Raw genomic sequence first — 26175 nt, 5'->3', positions numbered from 1 at the left:
GTTTTTGAGTTCGGTGTGCCCTTCGGCCTTGGATACGCTTGTGGTCACCACCTATCTATTGTAGCTTCGATTGTGCTTCTCACTATCTTTCACAATGCGGGCATAATCGCACATTGGCCTTTGTATACTTTATGTTAATAATCTTATCGAAAGTGATATATCAGTAAATTGCTTCACAGCAGTTGCGAACATTCGAATCATCAGAGGGCGTTTATACGATCGTCGCTCGGCCATTACCCGAATTGAATCTTGACTTGAGTTCAGCTACCCAGTGCGCATGTAAGGATACTTTTAAATATGTATGGGACTTGCATGGTAGAGCCAGATCAATTTTTTAATAATCCAACGTCCTCAACTTTGCACTCACTGGCGTGATAGTACCATAATAGTCACAGATAATGGAAAGACTCATTAACCATTGAATATCTGTATAAGCACTCTATGGAGGTCTTCTGCGGTTCCGAAGGACGACCTTGCCCTAACCGAAGTAAAGAACCAGAGTTCGACTTCCTCTTCAATGTCACTCGAATCCGAAAGCGGTGATTGTATCAACCTGAGATCGACGGCGACACTTTCTCTAGTTGTATTTTATGCCTCAGTTGAAATATCTGAATATATTTTCCAGAACTCATGTTTATATCCGGCTTTATCTATAACTCTATCACTATTTGAAGGACTCCGAGTCCACGATGAATTTAAAACGAAAACCTTTCCATGTTGTTGAGACGACAAACAGGTGCTCCACCAGATGGAATTAAAGATGGGCAATGCAAAATTCGGGCACATATAGATATTGATAGAAGACTGCGGTGAGAGACTGAAGAATGGCCCACACAAGCCCTCTGTGAGGCTTTCTCCCCTCCCCCGAACGCCTAACCGAGCCCCTGGTACAGAAATGGGAGGAGTGTTGTCCGGGTCCCGGCGTTGAACTCCCCGTTTGGAAATCGGTTCTGGGGTCCTCTCGATATGTTTTGAGGTTTACAGTGGGTTTCTGGTTTGAATAAAACGAGAACATTAGATTGAAATGTCGACACCGCTCCCCCCTTCCATTCAAGCCTGGTATCTTCCTAGAGTACCCACACACATCTTTCTTCAGCGCATTTCATAAATCCAACTTTCGAGCCACCTTTCTATCGTCGTCCATTCGTACTTCCGCCTCAGCCTACATTTCAGAGTAACACCAACTCCATATATATCCATCGTTAATATGCTTTCCAGCCTTAGAACTCTCCGCCTCTCTACTCCTCCTTTCTCTTCCAACTCCTCAGATACATCGTACTCGGCGGATAGCAATGAAAACCTCAAGTCGGTCACTGATGAAGTTCGCTCACTTTCTCAGTGCATTGACATCTTCGAGAATGGACCTCGCCCTGTCAGTGAATCATTGGCGCTATTGAACGATGAAGAAGTCATCATGTTGGCACAATGTGGCAAGATTGCTGCCTACTCGTTGGAGAAGGTCCTGGGTATGAATGAATTGGAGAGGGCAGTCAGGATTAGGCGAGCGTTGATCTGTGAGTTCTGTTCCTTTTAATTTCGCTAGATTTGTGATCTCACTCTGTGATGTGATTGCTGCAATAGCTCGTGCTTCTTCGACGCAGACCCTGGAGGCATCTGATATCCCGTTGTCGAACTACGACTATTCCAAGGTTCTCGGTGCATGCTGCGAGAATGTTGTCGGATATATTCCTCTGCCACTCGGTATCGCAGGACCTCTGTACATCGACGGTACTCTGTATCCTATTCCAATGGCCACTGCCGAGGGTACCCTCGTTGCATCTGCCTCGCGGGGCTGCAAAGCCCTCAATGCCGGAGGAGGGGTTACTACTGTTCTCACTCAAGACGGCATGACCCGTGGACCCGCTATTGATTTCCCGAGCATCGTCGACGCGGCAGACGCCAAAATCTGGATAGATTCTCAAGAGGGTCATGCGACACTCAAGAAGGCCTTCGAGAGCACATCCCGCTTCGCCAAATTGAAGAGCTTAAAGACCGCAATGGCTGGAAGGACACTTTATGTTCGGTTCGCCACTTCCACCGGAGATGCGATGGGGATGAACATGATCTCCAAGGGCACCGAGAAGGCTTTGGAAGTTATGCAAGAGCGTTACCCCACCATGGTCGTCCTCGCACTTTCCGGAAACTATTGCACGGATAAGAAGCCCGCCGCTATCAACTGGATTGAAGGACGAGGGAAGAGCGTCGTCGCTGAGGCTGTCATTCCAGGCAAGGTCGTTACCTCGGTTTTGAAGACCACCGTCTCGGCATTGGTCAACCTTAACACCAAGAAAAACCTCATCGGAAGTGCTATGGCCGGTTCCATTGGAGGTTTCAATGCTCACGCAGCCAACATTCTCACTGCCATATTCTTGGCCACTGGACAGGATCCCGCGCAGAATGTCGAATCCTCTATGTGCATGACTCTCATGGAAGCGTATGTGTCTTCTCTTTGCATCAAGTTTAACACATGACTAATTCTTGCGGATGATGAACAGTGTCAACGACGGCGAGGATCTGCTTATGACTGTCAGCATGCCATGCATTGAAGTCGGTACCGTTGGTGGAGGTACAGTTCTCGGGCCGCAAAAGAGCGTCCTGGAGATGCTCGGCTTGAAAGGTGCCCATCCCACCAGCCCAGGGCAGAACGCTCAAGGACTCGCGCGTCTCATCGCGGCTGCTGTCATGGCTGGCGAACTCTCTCTTCTCGGCGCTCTCGCTGCAGGCCATCTCATCAGAGCACACATGGCACACAACCGACCCCAGGCAACCGTTGAGCCAACCCCTGTCCCTTCGTCTGAAAAGGGACCGCTTGCAAAGGCCCACCTAGGGCGCAAGAAGGACGATTCAGAGAAGTCACTCCACCATTCTTCGTCGACTTCATCACTTCCTCCTTATTCGAAGTGAGCAATTGTTACTTTGTCCGATACTCCTTAGACTGTTTCTTTTTGCTCTTTACGAATCACTTTTCCATTGTATTACGACCCATCATCTCACACTCATTGTACTCGACAACAATCTTTGCAAAGCCGTTGTCGCAGCATCACGAAACGACTCATTAGCTTACAACCATGATGTAATTCCTGCATACAGTATACCTTTATTTCAATTAGATTTATGATATCCCTCCTTGTGATAAAGCTCTTTTTCACTTATATAAGTGGTACTATATACTTGCACCGGAACACGATATAAATTAATATAAACATGATCATCCGACTAGTTCTGCATTTAGTGTCAGCCTATGTCAGCAAATTTTCGTCTACAGGCTAGAAATTCCTATTTACGTGTTTTTGCTTGTCAATAATGCGTGGGGATAGCATCTAACTAATACATTCAAGGACAGAAGAGTGGCGCATGCATTGAAACCACTGCGCTGATCCGCCAAAAAGGCGCATTTCGATGGCGATCCAAATTTGATCGCAAACAGTTACTAGGGATGCGCCTCCGAACTGTGGATCCTTCCGGGCGTCAAGGAGTCGGCTTATAACGCCAACCCACTTCGAAACCCGGCCGTGTGCTACGCGAAACTGCTACGCGAGTCATTCAAGCAAAAAGTTTCAGCTACTTGCAGGTTTTATAAACGCCCCATTGTGTTTAGGCCTCCCAAGGCTACTGCCCACTAAACTAAAATTCTTCTGCCCACCATGATGTCGTCAAAAATCGTGTCCTCGCTCATCCTCGCCCTGTCTTTGAGTCTCCCTTCTCAGGCTCTTCTAAAAGGCAATGCAATTGCTGCTTTCAGCGGCCCAAACTGCGATGGTAACATGGGCGCAATCGTGAACTGTGACTCCAGTTGTCATCAATTTACCGGCAGGCAGTCCACTCTGGTGAGCACTTCCAGCAGTAATACTTTTTAACTTCCTATTATTAATGCCACTGCCACGCACTATGACAGACTGGGAGCCCGGGAACCCACTGCATCAGATACTTCAAAGGAGACGGCTGCACGTCGTATATCGCAGCAACGCTAAGCGGTCCCAACGAGTGCAGAAAAGTCGCGGTTGGCCTGGGTGCCAAGTCATTTAGGTGTGATCCAACGAGCGCCTGTCTCTTTTAATGATTTTATACAGTATGGTATGATTTTTTATCGTCGTTCATGGGGAACTTTAATTTATGTTATCAGTTAATTAGCCAGGAATGAGTTATTGTCATCGTGTTGTTGTAACAACTTAATGGCGTTATTGTTTGAACATAATTCGAACATTACTCTTGCTAGTACTACTGAGTTCTGGTCAATAGTAGACCCTTCAAGCTTCAAGCTCTAACAAGCCACAGTCAGACATCTGATCTTGGTCAGGAGGACCTAGGATGTTCCAAGGTCCCATTCGCATGTCAGCAAATTCGGAACGATGTTTTCGTTGTGGTATACAACCATGGCTTTTCAGCCGGAAAGTGAAAACATTTGCATCTTTTCGCGCATATCTAGATGTAATAATACTACGAGCCAACTACCACCCAGCCTCTTTTGACCAAGAACTGTCCTCAAATTACTACTATTCGTAAGAAGTTACGAATTTTTCCTCAAATGCGCGAAAACTGTTTGATCTTCGATTCGTCAGCTTGTCACTCGGGAGAAGTCCTATGGAAGAAGGGCGTTAATTCTGGCTTGATGATCGAGTGATCCTCTGTCCTCACACTAAGGGCCAAATATATCATCTATCCTAAGATAGCCCTAACTAAAAATAACTCGATATGCAGGAGCATCGATACATCAATGTATCTGAAGTAGAGAATCCTGCACTCCATGAATCAGCAAACAGGGATGCCGACTGACATTTGTATTGTAACGCTTTATGGCTTGGTCATTGACTCTTTTTGAATTCAAAGATCTGTATCCAGCTTACTTAGCTTTAACAGAAGGTCCTAGATTAGCGGACTGACATAATGTGTTCGTTATATCCTACCTTCCTAAGGACTCCTCACCGTTCATTCATTGTATTCTGTTGCTAATTATTATGAAACTGGCCTCCCGTGCAAATGTTGTACATCGTCGAATTGTTCATCATGGCTTGGGTGTCAAGGCAATCAGGCCTGACGCTGAGCGCCTGTCTCTTCTTTGTGGACTATTTTTAAAGCACAACATGGGGCAAGTGACTTGGGACCTCTAGTTTGAATTGACCTACGACCTCACATAAATATACTTAACACCAATTTAGGTTGAATTATTATACCGATGAATGGTATTATTTTAAACACAGGCACTGAATACGATTCATTCAACCTCCAAGGTAGTAGACGTCCCTAAACTCGAGCGAACCATTTGATCCCCGCGGTATCAGGGAGTGTCGGAGGAATTATATAGGTTTGTGCGGAAGACATATGTATCGGGAGAAGAAGTGGTCGTTTCATGATCGACTGATGCTTGACAACATCACCTAACATCACAGCCTATCTTAGTGGACGAGGGTTTGTGCACTCGTGGCTCATTTTCAGCTCGTGTACCACCTCAAAATAAGCTCTTGATATTCAGATCCAATTTTAAACGCGTTATTCACGATTATGGACCACCAACAAGCTTCACAAAATGGGACGAATAGTACGAAGAACAGAAGCTGTGATATTTTCTTTTTTACAGCCTGCATCCAAAACGATGCTTGCTTATCCATTGTTCCTAAGATGTATACTTTGTGGACAATTGCGTTCTTTACTATTGTATGCAATTGAATTGGGGCACCTTCTTGCTCAGATCCATGTTTTGAATCATGATCATACCCTTCATAGTTTCTCCGTGGCTCACTCGGCCTACCGCATTGCTGACCTTTGTAAGATTTTCTACTTGATGAGCTTCATGCACTGTCAGATTCTCTATTAACTTTATGAAATTAGCCCATTCATGAAGTGATATAAAGAGGGTGCATCTGCTTAGATACCTCCTCAGCAAGTCAAACCAACAAGTTAGCAAGCTACAGCGCAATGCAATTCACCACCAAACTCTCCACCCTCCTCGTCGCCGTTGCCTCGGCTGTAATCGCCACCCACGGAAGCGTCATCGCCCGTGTAAGGTCCAACGGCGTAATTGCGTGTATAAATTGTACTAACTGTGGATATGCAGAATGAACTCGCTGCACTGTCCATTATCTTCTTCGACGATGTTGGCCTGACAGGCTCCGCCTACGCCCCCGACGGCCTCCTCCAATCTGTATGCACCACGTTGCCACCCGATTGGCTCGACAGAGCCGAGAGCGTGGATATCGCCACTGGATTCAGCTGCACCTTCTTCCAGTGCGTAATCTCCTGTAGAGACATATCTCTTAATTATACCCATGGTTGAGCAATGTTTTAGATTCCAAGGATGCGATGGCACTGGGATCACGCTGTCTGGCATCGTAGATACGCTGCCCGACCCAGAGTTGTATAACAATGTTGAGTCGTTCAGCTGCAACAAGGCTATCTGATGTTGCTTCCTATTATGAAGCGAACATGTAATGGGATGGATGACAGCCAGTAGCGTAGTGGTGGAACCTGTACATTCAATAACCAAATGATTCAAATTGATTCTACCTTCGGAAAAAGTTATGCGCAAGCTCTAGGCCTAGATCTAGAGGCTTGTGTCGCTGCAGGTCATTTGCTCACTAACGTCAAGGATACATAATCACGAGGAGCAGAATACACTATAGTTTGATTCGAAGCAAACCTCGACATAATTATAATGGTTGAGCAAGTTAGCAATTCAGCTAACTCGACAAGTCAAGTTACAATGCATTTGGCCGCCAAATATACCAGCCTCTTTTTGGTCATCGATTCAACGGTCGCTGTTGTACGCTCGACCGACATTGCTCGTGTATGTTGATACCACGATCTTCAAAGGGTTTTCATTAAAAGTCATTCTTTTAGAACAACCTCGCAGCGTGTTAAGAGACGTTCAGAATATTACCCCGACGGCCTTGTTTAGTCAGTCTGCAGCACACTCAGTCCTGGATACTGGCTTGAGAGAGCCGAGAGTGTTGAGATTGTATCAGGATTCAGTTTGCACTTCTTCACGTACATTCACCCCTTTAACTGGACATTGGATAATAATCTTATTCTCAGATTCCAAGGTTGTAAAGATCCTGGATACCCCCGGTCTGGAGACATTATATCCCTTCCTAACCCCTCGCTCTATATTGATGTCGACTCCTTCAGCTGCAATAAAACCGTCTAAGAAAATGGTTATGATAGTTATATATTTTAAATCAAATACAATCATAGTTGTATGGTCAATAATTAGGGAAGTTGCTCTGATTGGTCCCTAATAAAGACAGTCGAGAATTATTATGGAAATGAAAGTTTCAGGTTCTTTCAAATTGCTAAAGCGCAGGGTAGCCCAAACGCGTTACTAGGCCCTTTTATATTAATTGATGAAAACACCGAACTCTTTAGATACACCCTTTATCTTATTCTCTATCTCATCTCAGAATATACTGAAGTATCGTAAATCAGCTCCGTTTAACATTCGATTTGAAGTTTGATAAATCAGTCTCCCAGAGACACCCTTAACCTGATCGTGAATATGTCACATCATATCGAAGTCTGTCTAGGAGAGACTACCCTTACACTGCGGGCGCCGACTGCTGTAGGTTAAACATACAGCAGTAAACTTACATGTCTTATGTAAGTTTAGGTGTATGTTCAACTTACAGCATATGTGTCGGGAAAACAAAAATTTAACAAAGACATATTGTGTTTGGTGGGCATACAGCCACCAAACACAATTGCTGTAAGTAGCCTGTAAATAGAATAAACACCTAAATTACACAAATTGTGTTTGTCCGGTGTTAGTAAACCATACACATTTTCTGTAAGTAATACAAACAGCACTTACTGTAAGTAAAAATTACACACAAAGAAAACAATTTGTGTATGTTATACTTACACAAGTTTTTCAATTCATTTAATGGTGCAAGTCTGACATACACAAATAGTGTTCTTTGTGTGTAAATTTTACTTACAGAAAGTGCTGTTTGTGTCATTTACAGAAAATGTGTATGTTTTACTAACACCGGACAAACACAATTTGTGTAATTTAGGTGTTTATTCTATTTACAGTCTACTTACAGCAATTGTGTTTGGTCGGCATACAGCCACCAAACACAATATGTCTGTCGAGTGTTTGTTTTTCATACACGTGTGCTGTATGTTGAACTTACAGCGAAACTTACATAAGACATGTAAGTTTTCTGCTGTATGTTTAACTTACAGCGGTCGGCGCCCGCAGTGTTAACCCCCTGAAGGCGTCAATTGCATCGCGGTCACGCGTCAATTACATAATATGTTATTCCCACGATATTTTAATTAAATGAGCCGCGCTTTGCCTGGTGGTTTACTTTCAACCATTTACAGTCATATTTTCTTGACTATGAATCCACATACGCCAAAGAAGAAGTCGCGACTACTAGAGGCTCTCGACAGGACTTTGATGGAATCTGATGGAGTGCCTTCTTCTTTCCAGAGAAACCTTTTGCAGACACCCAAATTTGAAGAAGGAAGTTCGAAAGCGGCAGCGCTCGATGCGTTAAGGAACGCCCAAAAAGAGCAGAAAGTCACCAAAACGAATGCAGGTACGAGAAAAGATTCATCTAACCGCGACAATATCGTAACTCTGGTCAGATAACCATACAAGCTTCCTTGCGAGTGCCCTTTCTTCTCCAGCTCGGGCAGGGGCCAGTCGTAGCACTTTTCATCTTAATTACGATCAAGAGACGCCGATACGACCTATCGACGTTGGAGGACCTGACCAGCAGCAAAAGTAAGACCATCCTTTGACGAAATACGCTGATGCTAAGTCTTTTGCAGAATCGCAGAATTCGTGACCAAGGCCATCGAGAACACCAGCAATGTCACAGTGAAAGATGCGATGAAGAAGCTTGGTCTCAAAGAGTGCGTGGCTACATGCTGATCTAGTGAATACGCTGACCATCTATGCAGCAAGCGCGATTTAATTCCTGGTCTCGAGGTTCGCCTCCTCGGTCATCAGGCGATAGGAGTGGCGTGGTAAGTTATTTACCCATTGTTCCAATTATCTGGTATCTCATTGTGTGCAGGATGCTTGAACAGGAACGTGGGACAAACAAAGGCGGAATTCTCGCGTGAGTCCCATCACTCTCCTCTTTCGGGTCCGACTGACCAAATTGGTCACAGCGACGACATGGGCCTCGGCAAGTGTAATTTTTGAGCTATCCATTCCATGTTTTGAGCTTTGTTCATCAGGGAAGACTGTGCAGATGATAGCGACAATGACTATCAACATGCCGGCGTACAACGAAGACGTCAAGACGACGCTGATCGTTGTACCCGCTGCGCTGCTGCAACAATGGAAGGACGAAATTGACAGTAAAACCAACGGGATCTTTGAGGTGCACGTGCACCATGGCAAGGATAAACTCAAGACGCTGGCTCAGCTCAAGTCCAAGAGCGTCGTCGTCACGTCCTACCAGACCCTTTGTGGGGATTTTAATATTCCAAAAGGCACGCCCCCCGAAGAAGAGGAAGAATGGCTGCAGCAGAAAGGGTAGGTCGCTCATAATTTTCAGTGATCTATGCTGACCCCTTTTTAGAGGCTTACTTTCGAAAGTCAAGTTTTACCGCGTCATCGCAGATGAAGCTCAATTTATCAGGAATCGGGCGACGCGCTCGAGCATCAGTTTAGCCCATGTCAGAGCCAAATACCGGTGGTTGCTCACCGGAACTCCAGTTACTAACACTCTGTAAGTATTTCACTTTTCAAAGTTTCCGGTATCATTCATGCAGGTTCAGGGCGGATATCTATGGTTTGCTTCGCTTTGGACGCTTCCGCCCCTGGAACGACTGGAACGACTTCAATGAACATGTGGTATGTCCGCCCCTGCCTCCCTTTAGCATTCTCCATCCCAAACCCAGGTATTTCAGGCCAGGGTTCAATATACGGACGCGCTCTTGGCAGGTGATCGTTTTCATTCATCCCCGAAGGTTGCTCGCTCAATCAACGTAAATCACAGGTTCGAGAGCCCAGGCAATTCTTAAGCCGATATTGCTTCGGCGTACCAAGGACTCGAAGCTGGAAGGCCAACCGCTCCTTCAGCTCCCCAACAAACATATTGAAATTGTTCGATTGCAATTCTCCCTTGATGAGAGACAGGTCCGAATTTGCGCTTTAGATCTGAACAATTAACTTATTCTACCTAAGGTTTACAATGCATTCGAATCGCGGACGAAGGTACAAGTGAACAAATTCATCGAGAGGGGAACGCTCATGAAGAAGTGGGTCTTACCTGGAAATCATATGTCATTTTTTTCTAACCTGTTCATACTAGTCATGCGTTCGTGTTGGTACGATTACAGCTCAATACTTTTCTCGCCGACCAACGCTTATACTGAAATCACCAGGTTCTTATTCTCCGATTACGCCAAATATGCTGCCATCCGCATCTCGTGCTGGTGTGTATCTTTGTGTATCAATTGGTGACCTTAATGATATAACGTGTGTACAGTCCTTATCGGATGAGTTTGAAGACCCTACAGTCATGGTGGGCACCCAGGCCGAGAAGGAGCTCAGCCGTGCGAAGAAGATTATGGGCGTCGCTTGGGTTAACGAAGTAAGCACTGTCCCTTTCATTGTCTATCTTCGGGTACAAGCCAACTGATTACTTATCCCTATTTCCAATCTTTCTCTGCACTGTAGATCAAAAAGAAGTAAGATTATCATCTCCACTCGTGTAGTATGGTATAGCGTTTTCTCTGATCGTTGTGTTCATAGATTTTTGCTCCGCGCCATATCAGCCGCGAAACTTGAAGTTGAGGATGAAGGCGAGGAAGGCGAAGCCATTTGCCCCAACTGCAGTGACAGTGAGTGTCGACACCCTTCTCGTACACGGTGAATGAGTGTTGATGCCAGTCGTCGTGCACAGTGCTTCTTGGGGACAGTGGTCGCGTCTTGACTTGTGGACATGAGATTTGTTTTGGTAAATGAGACTGGCAAATATCCGTGTGCAAGTGATCTTACAGGCTGTGTTACAGACTGCACTCTCGACCTCAGCAATTCTGCCATTGGGCACAACGGAATTTTGTACGACCGACTTTTGAAGAAGTTATAAGATGCAGATGAACTGACTGTCATACAGTGGACAAGGCGACGAGAAAGAAAATATTGCTGCTGAGAAGGAATACGAGGCTGCCGTTGCGAAAGGCTACCGTCCTTGTGAGTCGCTATGCTCAAATACATTGTACCAACCTTTGCATTTCTAAATTCTACCTCACAGGCCCGACGTGTCGGAAGATGGTCGACCTAACGTCCGCCGACAAAGTTTTCAAGTCTGCTGCGTTCGAACCAACCGAGGACGATATCGCGGAACATAAAAGACAGGAAAAGGACAAGAGGATGCAGAAGAAAAAGAAGCGCGAGCCGCTGACGAGATATAACATCCCTGACGTTCTTTCAGACTCAGATTCTGACGATCTTCCCGAGGTCGGGGATATCCTCAAATCCAACTGGAAGAAAGGGAAGGCTAAGAAGGAGCCAGAATCTGATGTATGTAATCGTTTTCACGTTCACGTTCTTTTTCTTTTCTTTTTGTGCATCTTGATGATTGATAATATCGCAGGATGATATCGAGATGCTTGATCGCAAACCTTCCACCTCGTCGTTGAAGAGAAAGAGCGACGATTCGGATATTGACGTAAAAGAAGAGGGCAGCTCGCCAGGAAAGCGGCACAAGAACCGTTTTGGGGACTGCACCAAATCCTCACCAGCACCTGAAAACAGTAATAAGAAAGGTAAAGGCAAGGCCCGCGCCTCTAATACGGGTGGGAAGAATGACATTCCTTCCGACGCCGTTGTGGCAACATGGAGACGTGGTGACGATGATCTTGAGCCTAGTGCAAAGATGTTGAAGATGATTGAATATCTGAAAGAGTGGGAGCATAGTGGCGATAAAACGATTTGCTATTCGCAGTGTGAGTTGTCCCCACTCCTTTCAAACACCGCTGGTTTGCTGTGCCGTGTTGCTGTGATTGATGTTGGGTGATCATAGGGACCTCGATGCTTGATCTCATTGAGACGCTGTTTGCGCGACATGGCATCAGAAGCCTGCGTTTCGATGGAAGGATGGACAGGGCGTCTAGAGATAATGTTCTTGCCAAGTTTAAGCAGGCTGGCGGCCCCAAGGTCATGTTGATCAGGTTCGCAGTTAAATCAAATCATCTGTGTAACTAAATTATGCTGAACCTTTCTTCTTTGCAAAAATGACAGCACAAAATGTGGTAGCGTCGGGTACGTCCGTTGCCACTATTCACGATCCACGATTTCTGACATTTATCATGGTATGATAGATTGAATCTTGTATCTGCCAACCGTATCATCAAGTGCGTCGATTCCACTGGACACTGCCTTCATCTACTAATCATACTGCTTTCTATTCAGCATGGATCTTTCTTGGAATTATGCCTCTGAGGCCCAGGCTTACGATCGTTGTCACCGTATTGGTCAAGAGAAAGAAGTGTTTGTGAAGCGATTGGTGGTGGAAGATACTATAGAAGAGCGGTACGCTCCTCTCTTTCTAGACCTTTGGCATGTGTCCTCGTGTTTTGACGTCCCACAGTATGTTACGCCTTCAAGAGGTTAAAACAGGTGTGTACCCAAGCTCATTTGTTTCATATTATCGGAAAAAACTGATATTTTCTGCTTTTTTTCAACATAGGTCTGGCAGAAGCTGCTCTAGGGGAAGGGTCTGGCATCAAACTACATGCATTGAGTGTCAAGGATATCAAATACGTACGTCTCAACGCTGCCTCTCAGCACGAATTTAGACACGGGCATCTAAAGCCTATCCTTTCTAGCTGTTTGGCATGAAAGACCAAAACGGGAGATGAGACGACAACTAATATTATGATTAATGTCCCACACGGTGCATATCTTCCGTGAACATTGCTCACCGCCGCTGTGTTTGCACATATCATCTTCCTTGGAGTTTAACTGGATTATAATTTTCTTGTTCCTTATGGAATTGTACTATTAATCATCTGTCCCATATACACTTGCCTTATTCTTTGTACATATTGTTGTGTTTCTGTGCTTTTTTCGTACTTTGTTTTATATCTAAACCTGTGCACCTACATAAACCTTACGATGTGATTCTGACAAGTGCTCACTGTCCACGAAGACACCCTTGTATCACAGGGAAATGATCCAATAGATGACAAAAGCCATATTATTACTAATTAACGAGTAAATCTCTGAGAGTCCAAGGGATATGCTACGAAAACGGGTTGAGGTAGGTTGGAATCCAGAACAATGAATTCGACAGTCTGCATGGAACCTAGCATAACTGTCTATCAACCTACTCCAGGGGTATACTGTCAATGAGGGGTTAGACACAAGAGCGGTCTATACACTGACACGAGACAAACGACTTACCCGATCAATCAAACCCACGTCAAAGAAAAACAAGCAGCGAAACCCCCTCAGAGCATACCAAGGAAAACGAGTGGGACCGCGACCAACGCTGCGCCTGCCACGTTGAATGAGCTGGAAGCACCGCTGGCCGGGGCCGAGGGTGCGGCAGTGGAATTCGATCCAGAGGTTGAGGCTGGCGCGGTGCTGTTGCCAGATCCAGATGGAGCGGTGGGGGTAGACGCCGGTGCACTGCCAGATCCAGTTCCTGATGCAGAGCCAGGAGCTGAGGAGCTCTTTCCTCCAGATGTGCTTGCTGGCGTCGACGATGAACCAGAGCCAGAAACGGGGGTCGAGCTGCTTGCGGGAGCGCTGGAGGTGGTCGACGCGGTCCTAGATTATACAATGTTGTCAATCACCTTGCACACAAAGGGAGACGACCAACGCCTACTTTGGTACACCACTGGGTGTGATATGGCTTTGAATAGAGACGCTGGGGCTCTGGGTTGCGGCAGAAGAGGATGAACTTCCTTGCGCAAGGGCGAGAGCGGTCATGGAGAAGACAAGAGCAAGTGAGAAGGCACGCATTTTGGGATTCTAAGTAGATACGTTGAGACTGAGGTCTGAGGTTTTTTGAGTGTTTGGGGATTAAGTGAAGAGTAAATCTTGGGGGGCTACTCTCTAACTTTACTTGATTTTATAGGCAGAAAATGAGGGACATTTTCGGTTACCAGTCACCGCTGTCAGAAAATTCCCAATGAACATGGAACCCGAACCGTGAGTGTGAAAGGTTATATATAATTGAGATGGATGTGTTAAATGATGCGAGAAGTAGTAATACATGCCCATTCAAATCTATTCTTGGTCAAAGAAGTAAGTGAATTACGAAGCATGGATGCATACCGACTACTAAGAATGAAACTGTCGATGGTGTATCCATGCCGTACTGAGATAGGTAGAAGGGTGACATTAAAAGAAAACATGAAATGTTGTAAGTATTAGCAGGATCCTCCTTTCATTTGGCGGTTTTTAGGCCATGGCTGGCCTGCACTCGACCATGTGGATAGGTTCCAGTTGGCATATACATCAGTGTACCTATAAATAAACCACAGTGTTTAAAAATAAATGACGCAGTGTTATTTATAAATGACATAGCGACACGAGGGACAGGAACATACGTGCTTATGTACTGAGCAGTCGGAAAGTCTGGTGGATCGCAACCGATGTTTAATGAGTCCTTTGGCTGGTACACACGAACATAGTCAATGCTCATAGTCGCCGGGAACGCTAGCAGGTCAAGATCCAGGTGAGCAAAGTTGGTAGAAAAACCGAGGTTCGCAATGATGTACTAAAATATGATTAGCTGTGAACGTCGGTGGAATAGAAGGTTCGAACGAACCATGGGTTCCTGTGGAACTGGTCTAGCATTAATCTCTGTTTGAGCATCTGCGCTCATCCCGGCTGCTCGAAGCGTCCACGCTGGTTTCCCGTCATTGATCCAGGTTATGTATGAATGGTCAAAGCTATAAGAATACAAGTGTGTTCCAGAGAGGTGTCTCAGAGTGCGCAGTTCGACTTACCCAGGCTTGTACTCGAAGCCATAAACAGAGAAGCATTGTGTTTGCAATTCATAACAATCTTGATTTGCGAGTGCGAGGCCACTAGTCGTTTGTTGATAGACCCCTGAGCGATTTATCTCCTCTGATTAGTATGATCAAAATTTGATAGCCCAGTGTTACGCACCGCCCTTGTATGAGTTGAGAACAGTTTTTGTGGGGTCATAAATCTGTAAATTATCACTTGTGTTCTTCCAATTGTAGGCCGCCTAGCGAATAGAATGAGATCAGTAACTCCGACACTTATTCAGTTGTATAGTGCGGCACTGGAAGAAATTACATTATAAGGTGCCCATTGCGCTGATAACGAAACCTGACATGCGGATGTCAGCGGAGTTTACTAGGAAACGCTGCAGTGATATATTGCATACCTTCCCTCCTTCAGCGTCTACCGTCGCTTCAAGTATATCAATTTCGGGCGCCGATCTCCCTACATAGCTTCCATCCGTTCTCATAGGACCCGGATGTGATTCCCCAGGACAAGTACACGCAGCTGAGAAAGATTAAACGTCAGAGAATCCAGACTAGCTAGAATATCTCTCGCTTCTCACAAAGACGTTGCCCAGGCAAAAATGACTGAAGCATGTATGACAATAAGGAGTCTATTTATAGCAGGATTTGTCGAGGAAGCGCCTTACCAATACACCATTCTGGGTAGGATCTCCGTTCTGTACAGCAGCTGCTGGAGTTCGTGTGCCGGGGTATGTCTGATTCGGTAGGGTTCCGACGTCGCAGGAGTCATACGAGTATGGCCACTGCGAAGCCGAAAAGTCAACTCAGGTATACAAAACGTTCTTTAATGGTACGCACCATGCCGTCTAAACTCGCACCGTATCCAGCACGCCCTATAGAAAGAATGATATCAGTATCAGTTGTTGTACACTTGACGATCTGTCAAACCCAGATTCCCCATCGTCCACCTATAGCAAATTAGCATCATTGCTTAAACCAAGCTTAGCGCTTTACTATGACTTACACAGCTGGCCATAGCCCACTATGTGTCTGGTAAGCACGAGAATAAATGACGAAGATCCGAGACACACCTAACGGAGTTTGATCCAGGAAGAGTAACAGCAGCTACAGCAGCGACGATTAGACCTCAGAGAACGTTCATCTTCAAAAGAAATCTCCCTAGACTTACTTTCAATTAGACCACCTGTGAAGCAAAACTTGTTCCTAAGACCAAAATAAGTCGAGATTGCGCAGATAGGATTATATACACACCATGACTGGAGCTACATAAATTTTTAATCAATTAAAGAACCAAAAAAATATGGTTATGGTTACGCTTACCATTCCAGACCGATAGGTAAGATTATGATTGTTGATGGGGTCAACCCTGTCTATCTTAATTCGCAATGCGCCGTTTTGAGTCGTCACTGTGTTATCGTCAGCTCAAGAAAGATAGAAAAGTCCACAAAAACGATTTGCCTTGGGCAGGATCATACCACTCCAGATCGTTCTAAATGCGGTACATGGACAAACATCAAAACCCCCATTAAGAAAATTAAATCGAACGAACAGATGCTTACCGTTCCCCAATAATGCAAGTCAACAGCCTCCCACCACGGATCGTCTCCCGGATAAAACGTTCTACCATCCGTGTTAAATTCGTCAGAGAACACGAGGGCCCATTCCTCTCCTGAATCAAAAGATTTGCGGGTATACGCGTCCTTGGGGGTGTCGCGGTCGATGAGCTGGTAGTTGCCGGACATGATGGGTACTTGACCAGACGCGTTCGTACCACCGAGGTTGAACCCGCCCTGGGTGGTTTGTATCGTCCCTTTGAAATGCATGATGATGGGATATCCTATTCGCGCGTTCAAATCTTTGCCTTGTAGACTAAAATAAGGAAACAATATGGTCATGCACTTACCCGCGCTGATTGGCCATGGCAAAGTGTGTTCGATATTCGTGAGGACAACGCGATGAAGAGCCGAGAGGGAGAAACGTACAACAACGTTAACATTCCAGCGCATAGAATAAACAAGCATCCCAGATTTTCCAATCCACGCGCCGTCAGTATTCGACCACCCCTATCGACCTTGAGGTCCCGAACTGGGTCCGGATTATGAAGTACGTCGTCTGGTTCGCTGGCTTGCATGTCGACAGGCATACCCCACGCCTTCGGGGACGGCCCCAAATAAAACTGCACAGGAAGCATTTCAGAAACTTTTGAAAAAAGAGCAGTCGCGTTTCCGCTGCAACGTGCACGCACCTTGGTGGACATCGAATCCTTTTTGAATGCGAATTTGGCCATCATGGGCCATGTTGACTGTCAGAGAGTGTAGAGCCAGTTGGAAATGTAGCGACGTACCATGGTCGTTCACTTGAAGGACGTTGTCTTTGCGGGCAGGCCTTCCAAGTCACTGCGGAAGTTCACTTAGGGGCTAAAAAAGTAACGTTGAAAGTGTCGATACGTCAGTGGCGCGAACGACGTTGAAAAAACGTCCAACAAAATCAAAAGTAATCCCAATGAAGAAAAAAAAGAATGAATAGAGTTAATCGAAAGCAAGTCAGAGAGGCAGAACGTTGGTGCTGGCGTTGAAGAGTCTGGAATGAAGCCTTGAAGGGGGAACTTCAGGAAGCTCCAGCGAGCACTTCACAACGATGGAGCCTTTTCGTGTTAGAACCGCGGCTAGGCTTCATTCAATAAAGCCCAATAATAGATGACGGCTATCAACTGATCATGAGAAACCGTGCCGTCGGTCGATTCTTAACGTAAAACGTGATAGTCGTAAGACATGGGAAATAGAAAATGGATGACCTCCCCGGTCTGCAGGGTTGAAGTCAGCGCTAATCAAAATCCCTGAGGCCACTGTCAACCGGCACTGTGACGGAAGAGTTGAGCATTAGTAGGTTGTGGTGCTGAAGTCGTCGGAGTAATAAATTTACCTGCTAGCATTCAAAATTTCTTGACTATGTTTAGCTGGATATTCCAGAAAGATCGCACCACGTAAATTTAGTTTGAGGGTATTCTCGTCACAAGGATTCCAGGGTCCAATATGCAACTATATACGTTGATCGGCGAACAGCGTGAAATAGTAGCAGAATTCGGTCACGACGCCAAAAAAATTTTACAGGGGACGACGATCAGCACTCGCGACCCTGAGTAGAAGGCACGCACGAGTCATCGACTATCATTTTCAATGTCAACATAAATTGCAGCGGCGAATTGCAAGACGCGGACGATATAAGAAAAGGTAACAAAATAGAATGTGGGTGCATTTGCTGCTTTGATACATACATACCATACATACACCACCCACTTGTCTCCTTGTGATTGTCTTCTCACGAACTCCATACGAGCAGCTCTCGTTTCTATTACCCAGAATTTGCACTGGAAAAAACCTCTCACCGAAACAGAGAGAGGTAACAGCCCCACCAAAGTTTAAACGTTCAAATCAACCTTCTTGCTGTTTGAAATGGCAGCTTTGATCTCGGGGTCTTCCAACGCAGGTTTGACCCACTTCTCAAGGAAAGAGTCGACCTGCTGAGGAGCGCGACCGATGAAGCTCGATGGGTCCAGAAGAGAGTCAAGATCGTCTTTGATGGGGTCAAAGTATGGGTCTGCGCGGATGCGCTCGATTAGGTCGTTCTCCAAACCTAGCTGCTTGACTTGGTGACCAGCTTCGTGGGATAGGACCTATATATTGGTTGGAGCCACAAATGTAAGCGGTTGTGATTGATATACAGCGATAGCAACGAAAAGAGACAGGAGAATGGAAAATGGAAAGAAAGTGGAGCTGGAGCTGGAGCTGGAGCGCAGTTTCAAGCAAACAGATACTCACGCGAATCTTTTCGTGAGCTTCCTGACGGTCACCTCCTTTCTTAACAAGAGCCATGATGACATTCTCAGTGGCCATGAAGGGCAGCTCCTGCGAGATGCGGCGGGCGATGACTTTGGGGTAGACAACCAATCCCTCGGAGACGTTCTGCAGCGTCGATAGGACGATATCTGCGGTCAGGAATGCCTCGGGGAGAGTAATACGACGGTTGGCGCTGAGAAAAGGGATGTTAACTTGTCAAAGTTCCAGGATGAATCTCAGAAATGTACCTATCGTCCAGAGTCCTTTCGAACCATTGTACGCTGGAGGTCATGAGGGCGTTTTGGTGGAGGACCATCAAATGCCTGGACAAACTGCAAACACGCTCGGAGCGCATGGGGTTGCGCTTGTACGCCATGGCAGACGAGCCTATTTGAGTCGACTCGAAAGGCTCCTCGATTTCCTATGAAATGGTCAGTAGATGTAAATTTAGAGGCGTATATGATGGAGCTGACCTTCAAGTTGGCCAGGAGCCGGATGTCAGTGGCGATCTTGTGAGCTGTGGCGCCGAGGGAGGCAAGAGGAGCCAAAACGTCTGCATCGATCTTGCGAGAGTAGGTTTGCGAAGTCACTGGGTAAGCATACTCAAACCCAGACAACTTAGTGACAAGCTCATCCAGCTCTTCAACCTATGACATAAATTAGTCAATTTTCACCTTATAAAACATGTAAAACACACTTTTTGATGATCCCCATCGAACAACGCCAAAAAGCTGGCTTGTGTGCCGGTAGTACCTTTGACACCACGGAAGCCAATATCGTCTCGCACGCGCTTGAGGTTCCTCAAATCCCACAGAAGCTCTTGGATCCAAAGGGTAGCTCGTTTGCCGACAGTGGTCAACTGCGCAGGTTGGAAGTGGGTGAAACCAAGTGTCGGAAGATCACGATACTGTGCTGCGAATGCTGAGAGGCGCGAGATGAGAACCGCGAGACCGCGAATAAGATATCCGAGTCCTTCGCGAAGGAAGATCAGGTCCGCATTGCTGAAGAAGTTTGATTGTGTTAAACTCTACATATGATGTTGGTCATGAAGTACGTACTCAGTGACGTAGCAAGAAGTAGCTCCTAGATGGATGATTCCAGCGGCAGCTGGGGCAACCTGGCCAAAGGTGTGGACATGCGCCATAACATCGTGTCTCCGTTTTTTCTCCTCTGCGGCCGCGATTTCGAATTGTTCGGGAGTTAGATCCTGCCATGTCGAGACAGGTTAGATCGTGTTCAAACCCTGATTGAACGACTTCACATACCAAGTTGGCCTTCATCTGCTCAATCGCTTCATCGGAAATGGGAAGTCCGAGTTGCTTCTCCGCAATAGCAAGGTTCAACCACAGAGTCCTCCAGGTGTAGAAGCGTTTCTAATCGTAACCGTTCATGAATGCGACGTCAGTCATTCTAATTGACGATTCCTAGAATTGTTAACTTACAGCAGGAGAAAACAGATTTGCCATCTCCTTGCTCGCATATCGGCTGTCATAAAAAATCTATTCAGAACACAATTCCAACGACGATTGATAGCAGAAATGGTCCTAGCTATACGCACCTCGAGAGTGGAGTTTGGTATGTCTCGAAGGCCTCCATTTTGGCTGTCTCTCTTATGTCAACTCCAAATTTAAAGTATATCTATGCCAAATTACATCTTTTGTCAGCATATGGTTGCTTTGTGTGGACAAGACACATACCAATGAGTGGTTTCGACGACAAAGAAGCGAGGAACAATTTTTGGACGATAATCTAATCGGGTCGTTTCTGGGGTGCCGTGAAGCCGGCTCCCGTAGAGCATAAATCACGTGTGCGTGCGGTGACGGTTTATCGGACGGATGTGCCCGACCAAAAAAGTACTGGCAAACGTTCAAGAAAGCATTCCTGTGGAGGCGCGTAGCATTATACTTTTGCAATTACAAACCTAATTTGACATATCAAGATGGAACGGAGGGTAAAATAACAAGCAAATATTGGATTAGGAATAGAACTGAAGGTATGTTTACAACATGTTGGCTACCATAACGTTGTTTACGCTCCTCTGAATATACAGTCAAAAAAAATAAAACTGGAGAACGTGAACATCACATTCAACAAGGACCCAAATCAAAATTACAAGACAAATAAAGCAGTCAAATCCATATAGACAATGCGCCAAAGATATAGGCGTTCCACTTACCTGCTTACTATCGGTCAAGATGACCTATCTCTACTCGTACACAAAGAAACACCAGCAATATCCGTTAAAAGAAGTAAACGCTTCCGTCACCTCAAGAGAATGACCCGTGAATGAGGGCGTCCCAGGCACTTTTCGACTGCAGCGTCTGTAGGAACTTGGCGCGTGGTGTACCTCTCCCAGACGGCGACCCTGGCTCGGTTTGCATGATATGGCCATTCATGCTGTCTGTAGACCCAGCACCGTCTGCCCCAGTCGCTGCGTTCCCCTCTTTGCTTGGATGAAGTGGTGTAATCGAAGGGCGGACAGGTTTCACCTCAACAATGTTTGAAGTCGCACCTTCAGTTTGGGTGTTGTTGCCTACTTGGGGCTCCGCCATCATCGACGGTGGAAGAGGCTCCACGTCCGGAACGGGCGACAATATTGTATGCGGGGCAAGAGCACCAGCGCCAGCATGTGGTGATGGATGTCCAGAATTGTGCGTTGAAGTTGTCACACTCTCAACAGGAGAATTCGAACTCGAAGACTGTTCAATCAAAGTAACGCAAGTGAGCATTCCCCTCCGATCTCAAGTCCGCAATAAATTAAGGAGACTGACTGAACGACCCAATTTGGAGGGCGGCAGCGAGTGGCCGTGATGCGGGAACGCGTAGTGCGGGTGAAGGAGATGCTCGGAGGAATTTGGGCCATGGCCAGCTGCTATGTACGGCGACTGTATCGGCGGGGTTCCCGCGGGCGTTTGTGCTCCAGAAACAGAACCAGATAACCATGGACTAGGGTGTGCCGGCGTCGCTGTGCCGGATGACGGTCGCGAAGGGGGGACGATGGGAGGACGTTTCTTGCCGGTGGGGAACACCAAATTGAAAGCAGCAGTACTGAGTGACCATCCTTTCCTCCTTCAAGCAGCAAAGGCGGTACTTACGGGGGTTAGGATGCTGCCCAAAGCTAGTCGCAACGCTTCTCTATGCTGCTGCTGTTGCTGCTGATGGGCTTTTGCGGTTGCCAGCTGGTCGCCTGGCTCACCAGGAGCTGGCTTCAATGGGAGGGGTTCTGACGGGCGTCTTTGAACCTGAATCGGCTATACATCGGATAGAATCAGTCAAATTCGTTCGAACAAACGACATCCGCAGAGCTCTAGGAAGTGGGGCACCAAGGGCGTGGGACAGAGGTATTTAATGCCAGATCTAGGAGTGATCTCGAAGATGCTCCGCTAGAGTAGGCGAAAGATGCTCTGCAGGATGACTAACAACAGCCAAACTTACCATAACGAAGGGAATTTAGGGCTCCAATCTCTGGCTGGTTTCGATGCTGGCTGCAATCGACCTGTAGAGTGGCAAAGGTGAGTGAGACCTCTGCTGTGGGGCAGGTGTGCGTTGTTGATATCGTTGACAGACGGTGGAGAGCGTAAAGAAATCGACCGACTCTTTATATAGTGAGTGCTTCGTTTCAAAATCGTGCCAGCAGCAAGGATCAAAGGAACAGTTGATGTGGCCTGATAGGGCGATGTGTTAGTTGACTTTTGCACTTGTCAGCCAACAGCCAAACTGCCGTTCAGTTGATGACGGAAAGCACACATGACAAATTCCCCGCGTTTTGTGTCTGAATCCGGAAAGAGATAAGATCGATTAGATTATTTCCCCAGGTTTTGACATCCTTGGCAAAAAACATATCTCCTTGGCGAAAGTATTTAATTCGAGTGATACGACTGGCTCGCTTCAGGATAAGAGGCATGTCGCAGTAGATCTCACGAAGGTATGGCTAGAAACATTCTCGTCGAGTTTTATTATTACTATTAATTTCGTTGCGCACAGAAACCTCTCCAAACCCTTTTCGCAACGGGAAATGTCAGGTTGGCAATTTTTCTGGCGCTATCAGTCAAAATACCGACGTTTTTCCTACTTTGGACTATCTGCATGCTCCGGTCGTATCTTAACTACATCCAAAATCGTCTTCTGCATGCACACCGAGGAATCTACTTTTGCTTCCCGGATTCTATGGCACCAGTGTCGATCGTAATCATAGATCCCCCATTGGCGCCGGAATAGGATCAACGCGAACGTGCTACTTGGAATGGATTCATAGCGAGCCGCACTAGGTCTGCACCTATGACTTTAAAACTCTAGGGCTATGTTCGCCTTGGGAGACACTAGCACCGTTTGAAACTTAGTCAAATGTTTTTACGCTAAGCTCAGCGAGACATGTTTTTCCCGCTGCAGTGTTTATCTCCACATCAGACGAGTGACCCCTGCCTTGATGGGGCGTCCTCGGCCTGACATCATCGGTGCAAGACCTTTTGCTGTAAGGTCTTACATCACTTTTTCTTTCGCTCACCCCACCAACCCACATAAGACCCATCGCAGTGGTCTTCGTGTGTAATAAACCACATACTCTGCAAACACAAGCCACTTATTTACCACATCACCATTCTTATTCATTACATTATCCTGCACAATGCCGCGACCCACCAACACAGACAGCATTTTTAAGAAGAATGAGCAAGTGGTTGGACGCCCTGCCACGACAGATCACGACATCAACGACGAATACTTCCGCAAGCCACCTTCCAATCACGTACGAATCCATCTTTTTACTTATTCAAAGATGTTGCCGCTCATACTTTCTATTAGACTGAGGGAAATGCCCTTGATATTAAGGGTAGACAGTATCTCAGCCGAGACGATATGAAACGTGAGGAGCGGGAAAGCAAGTCTTCCACTACGGCCCCGACTAGAATCACGAAGACAGACGAATTGGCAGAGTCTGTCTCCGAGGATGACGCACTCCATCGCAGGACTACCTTTCAGGATGTCGAAGAAATCTAGTCCCGTATAACTCAAAGTACTTTCAGTCGATCTTTTGTCATGTTGGTATAATGCCGCCATATCCATATGATTGATTCAATGCCTATTTAGCCACAATTTGTATTTGAAATGGAATGTGCAAGTATTGAAAACACAATACGTCGTTTCAATCGTTCTCATACGTCTTTGAAATCTATGTGGGCACACTCTGTACTAGATACTTCTTCGGGTATCTCCTCGTCTGGTCTACACTTTTTATTCTATCTTTGCCACCTTTCACTCGTTCCATTATTTCCCGGACAGCATCGTCAGAGTATCCGATCTATTCACGCAATGAAACCCTTAAAATTTTATCAAAAAAAAGCATATTGGTCCGATGTAGTCCAATTGTACTGCTATTTTTGGTGCAAGATCACAGCATCATGCGCCGTGTCCACGAAGTCCAACAAGGACCACCATTGTTTCCTATGGTTTCCCAGGTTATGCGAGTTTCTATTCACCCAATGAACACAATGCGGTAGGAAAGGGACTCAAATCTGCACATATAAGAACGATTACGCCTAGTTTGAGGCGCTTTTAACCCCCACAAACCTCTTTCCCTCTGATCGCACTGACGACAATGCCTACTGACGCCTCGATCGAATCTGCCTCAACTTCGAATAACCTTTCGTATCGAAAATCCCACATAATGGTACCGGAACACATAGTCCAAGAGGTAATGGATGACCCTCGCTTCTCTACTGACCTAGCCTTCTCGACGAATGCCTTTAACCACGCGCGTCACGCTGTGCGCAACCCCCCTCTCGGGACGCACTCGAGTGTAAATAAGATCGGAGCGGATTACCTCTTCCCCAACTCACCCCGCGCTGACAAGTGGCGTCGCGAGCGTCATTTTCTGCTGCACATTGTAGCCGAACTAGGCGATGTCTTGCTAGCGTACGAGTATCTCCGTCTCGGACTCGACCCCGACATCAAGGACTTGCATGGCAGGACTCCCATTTGGTTCGCGCTACAGGCTGCTGTCAAAGTACATACTACACCTGACAATGTCATGGCGCCTCAAGAAAAGGTCAATCGTCTGGCGCGGTATACCAGGGTCGCACGGCTTCTCATCGAACAACACATCGATGTTAACCAATCTCACGATGGTGTAACGCCTTTGATTCTTGCATGTAAAGCACGCGACTGGGAAACGATCTCTTTGCTGCTAGAGCACGGTGCGATAAAGAATTTCGCGACGAAAACATATTTTTCGACCGACAAACACCGAAAGAAGTTTATGGAACTGGTTTCGACAAAGTCTCTGACGGAAGGACAAGAACGCCCTGCCCGCGTTTGCCCATGTTGGTCTGGCAAAGTTCTCCCAGAGTGCCATGGCATTCAAGGGCGTCATCCCTACCCTCTTTCATTCCTGTGCGTCTGTGGCTCAAAGAAGTCGCATGAGAGCTGTTGCGCACGAAAGACTCCGGTGTTCGAATACTGGGAAGGAACTCACCTCGTACCTTACAGTCTGACAACGGCCGATAAGCCCGCAAGCTATCAAAAGCTGGGCCGCGCGATGCAGTCACTGTACTTTGGCAAATTTAAGTACCGCCCTGACGGTACACTGCGGGATCTTGACAGCTTTCCAGACGTGCCTTTCGCTGCTCTGGATAACGTTACGTTGGAGATGTTCAGGCAGGAGATGATTAAGTTGAATTTAGTCGACCCAGCGTTTGCATATGCGATGTCAAAGTATAGGTTCCCACTGTAAGCTTTACGTCCACCACTGCCTCTAAGTGCTCATTGACCAACGATATACACCTCAAATAAATAGTCCGTCCAATAGAAACGCCGGGGTTCGAAATTGGAAAACTGGACAGCAGGTTAATTGGAATAGAACCGTCGACGAATACATCGCGTCCGGAGTGGATTCGCGTCCAGTGTTTGAGATCGAAAGAGCGGCCAAGATAGGTCAGTGGGGAGGTCCTCTTGTTAGGGAATGTGAAGGTCCCGAATGTGGCAAGCTGGAGTTCAGGGACGTTCAAAAGATGCTAAAATGCTCCAGGTGCCACATTGTAAGTTCTCTGTACACCTTTTTTGTCGTTGCTTAAGGCTCAATGAGTTCATATGTGCAGACCCCATACTGTTCCAAAGAATGCCAAACCGCAGATTGGAAGAATCATAAATCATTATGTGGCACAGAGAATCAAATCACACCGTTCCTTCCGTCTCAAGATAATATCAATAATTATATGATAAAGGAGCTGTCAAAGGAGCCCGAATACAAAGAATACATGTCAAATTGGGAGTAGACCAATAGCCTTTCTTGGTCAAATAATTGCGACAACCTTTGCATCCTTAAAATATAAATAGTGTGTGGCTATATAGTGTATATGTACTTAGCAATATGTGAATGATAGTGACTGTGCTGTTTTTCTAATATTATGATTCA

General features: G+C 46.3%; 10 protein-coding genes across 10 annotated transcripts; 6 read left to right on the top strand and 4 right to left on the bottom strand.

The window, feature by feature from the left end:
- Positions 1–1207: 1207 nt before the first annotated feature.
- On the top strand, positions 1208–2904 carry JR316_0011137 (3-hydroxy-3-methylglutaryl-coenzyme A reductase; the record flags this gene model as incomplete). Its single annotated transcript, XM_047896798.1, has 3 exons — positions 1208–1514; positions 1582–2434; positions 2496–2904. The coding sequence occupies 3 exons, from the start codon at positions 1208–1210 to the stop codon at positions 2902–2904; spliced, it is 1569 nt and encodes a 522-aa protein (XP_047744843.1).
- A 743-nt stretch (positions 2905–3647) lies between these two features.
- On the top strand, positions 3648–4265 carry JR316_0011136 (uncharacterized protein; the record flags this gene model as incomplete). Its single annotated transcript, XM_047896797.1, has 3 exons — positions 3648–3827; positions 3896–4026; positions 4217–4265. 3 exons carry the CDS (start codon positions 3648–3650, stop codon positions 4263–4265), a joined length of 360 nt encoding a protein of 119 aa, XP_047744842.1.
- Positions 4266–5913: 1648 nt separating this feature from the next.
- On the top strand, positions 5914–6395 carry JR316_0011135 (uncharacterized protein; the record flags this gene model as incomplete). Its single annotated transcript, XM_047896796.1, has 3 exons — positions 5914–5997; positions 6053–6222; positions 6284–6395. 3 exons carry the CDS (start codon positions 5914–5916, stop codon positions 6393–6395), a joined length of 366 nt encoding a protein of 121 aa, XP_047744841.1.
- A 1940-nt stretch (positions 6396–8335) lies between these two features.
- JR316_0011134 (putative ATP-dependent helicase C23E6.02) lies at positions 8336–12802 on the top strand (the record flags this gene model as incomplete). Its single annotated transcript, XM_047896795.1, has 27 exons — positions 8336–8537; positions 8587–8725; positions 8773–8856; positions 8905–8970; positions 9021–9065; positions 9118–9140; positions 9187–9487; positions 9534–9683; positions 9733–9808; positions 9865–9898; positions 9954–10093; positions 10142–10219; positions 10269–10284; positions 10342–10550; positions 10637–10647; positions 10712–10800; positions 10863–10916; positions 10972–11020; positions 11076–11152; positions 11214–11482; positions 11556–11907; positions 11985–12132; positions 12203–12223; positions 12283–12315; positions 12374–12493; positions 12552–12580; positions 12651–12802. 27 exons carry the CDS (start codon positions 8336–8338, stop codon positions 12800–12802), a joined length of 2967 nt encoding a protein of 988 aa, XP_047744840.1.
- A 611-nt stretch (positions 12803–13413) lies between these two features.
- On the bottom strand, positions 13414–13897 carry JR316_0011133 (uncharacterized protein; the record flags this gene model as incomplete). The annotated part of the gene is made up of 2 exons (XM_047896794.1): positions 13414–13735; positions 13794–13897. 2 exons carry the CDS (start codon positions 13895–13897, stop codon positions 13414–13416), a joined length of 426 nt encoding a protein of 141 aa, XP_047744839.1.
- A 443-nt stretch (positions 13898–14340) lies between these two features.
- JR316_0011132 (Beta-glucan synthesis-associated protein SKN1) lies at positions 14341–17218 on the bottom strand (the record flags this gene model as incomplete). Its single annotated transcript, XM_047896793.1, has 18 exons — positions 14341–14437; positions 14521–14690; positions 14742–14865; positions 14923–15025; positions 15086–15167; positions 15239–15271; positions 15330–15451; positions 15510–15534; positions 15597–15713; positions 15769–15803; positions 15859–15878; positions 15935–15952; positions 16002–16035; positions 16100–16134; positions 16183–16193; positions 16252–16337; positions 16481–16800; positions 16914–17218. 18 exons carry the CDS (start codon positions 17216–17218, stop codon positions 14341–14343), a joined length of 1737 nt encoding a protein of 578 aa, XP_047744838.1.
- Positions 17219–18349: 1131 nt separating this feature from the next.
- On the bottom strand, positions 18350–20363 carry JR316_0011131 (Phosphoribosylglycinamide formyltransferase; the record flags this gene model as incomplete). Its single annotated transcript, XM_047896792.1, has 9 exons — positions 18350–18604; positions 18750–18960; positions 19016–19188; positions 19241–19414; positions 19465–19768; positions 19826–19974; positions 20033–20140; positions 20210–20252; positions 20326–20363. The coding sequence occupies 9 exons, from the start codon at positions 20361–20363 to the stop codon at positions 18350–18352; spliced, it is 1455 nt and encodes a 484-aa protein (XP_047744837.1).
- A 671-nt stretch (positions 20364–21034) lies between these two features.
- JR316_0011130 (uncharacterized protein) lies at positions 21035–22205 on the bottom strand (the record flags this gene model as incomplete). The annotated part of the gene is made up of 3 exons (XM_047896791.1): positions 21035–21466; positions 21863–22018; positions 22203–22205. The coding sequence occupies 3 exons, from the start codon at positions 22203–22205 to the stop codon at positions 21035–21037; spliced, it is 591 nt and encodes a 196-aa protein (XP_047744836.1).
- Positions 22206–23391: 1186 nt separating this feature from the next.
- On the top strand, positions 23392–23762 carry JR316_0011129 (uncharacterized protein; the record flags this gene model as incomplete). Its single annotated transcript, XM_047896790.1, has 2 exons — positions 23392–23511; positions 23568–23762. 2 exons carry the CDS (start codon positions 23392–23394, stop codon positions 23760–23762), a joined length of 315 nt encoding a protein of 104 aa, XP_047744835.1.
- Positions 23763–24360: 598 nt separating this feature from the next.
- Positions 24361–26035, top strand: JR316_0011128 (MYND-type zinc finger protein samB; the record flags this gene model as incomplete). Its single annotated transcript, XM_047896789.1, has 3 exons — positions 24361–25490; positions 25558–25798; positions 25859–26035. The coding sequence occupies 3 exons, from the start codon at positions 24361–24363 to the stop codon at positions 26033–26035; spliced, it is 1548 nt and encodes a 515-aa protein (XP_047744834.1).
- Positions 26036–26175: the final 140 nt, after the last annotated feature.

This window comes from Psilocybe cubensis, chromosome 10 (genome assembly GCF_017499595.1).
Source record: "Psilocybe cubensis strain MGC-MH-2018 chromosome 10, whole genome shotgun sequence".
NCBI classification, from domain to species: domain Eukaryota; kingdom Fungi; phylum Basidiomycota; class Agaricomycetes; order Agaricales; family Agrocybaceae; genus Psilocybe; species Psilocybe cubensis.
The sequence above is the reverse complement of the archived record's forward strand: the minus strand, read 5'-3'. Positions and strand labels throughout refer to the sequence as shown.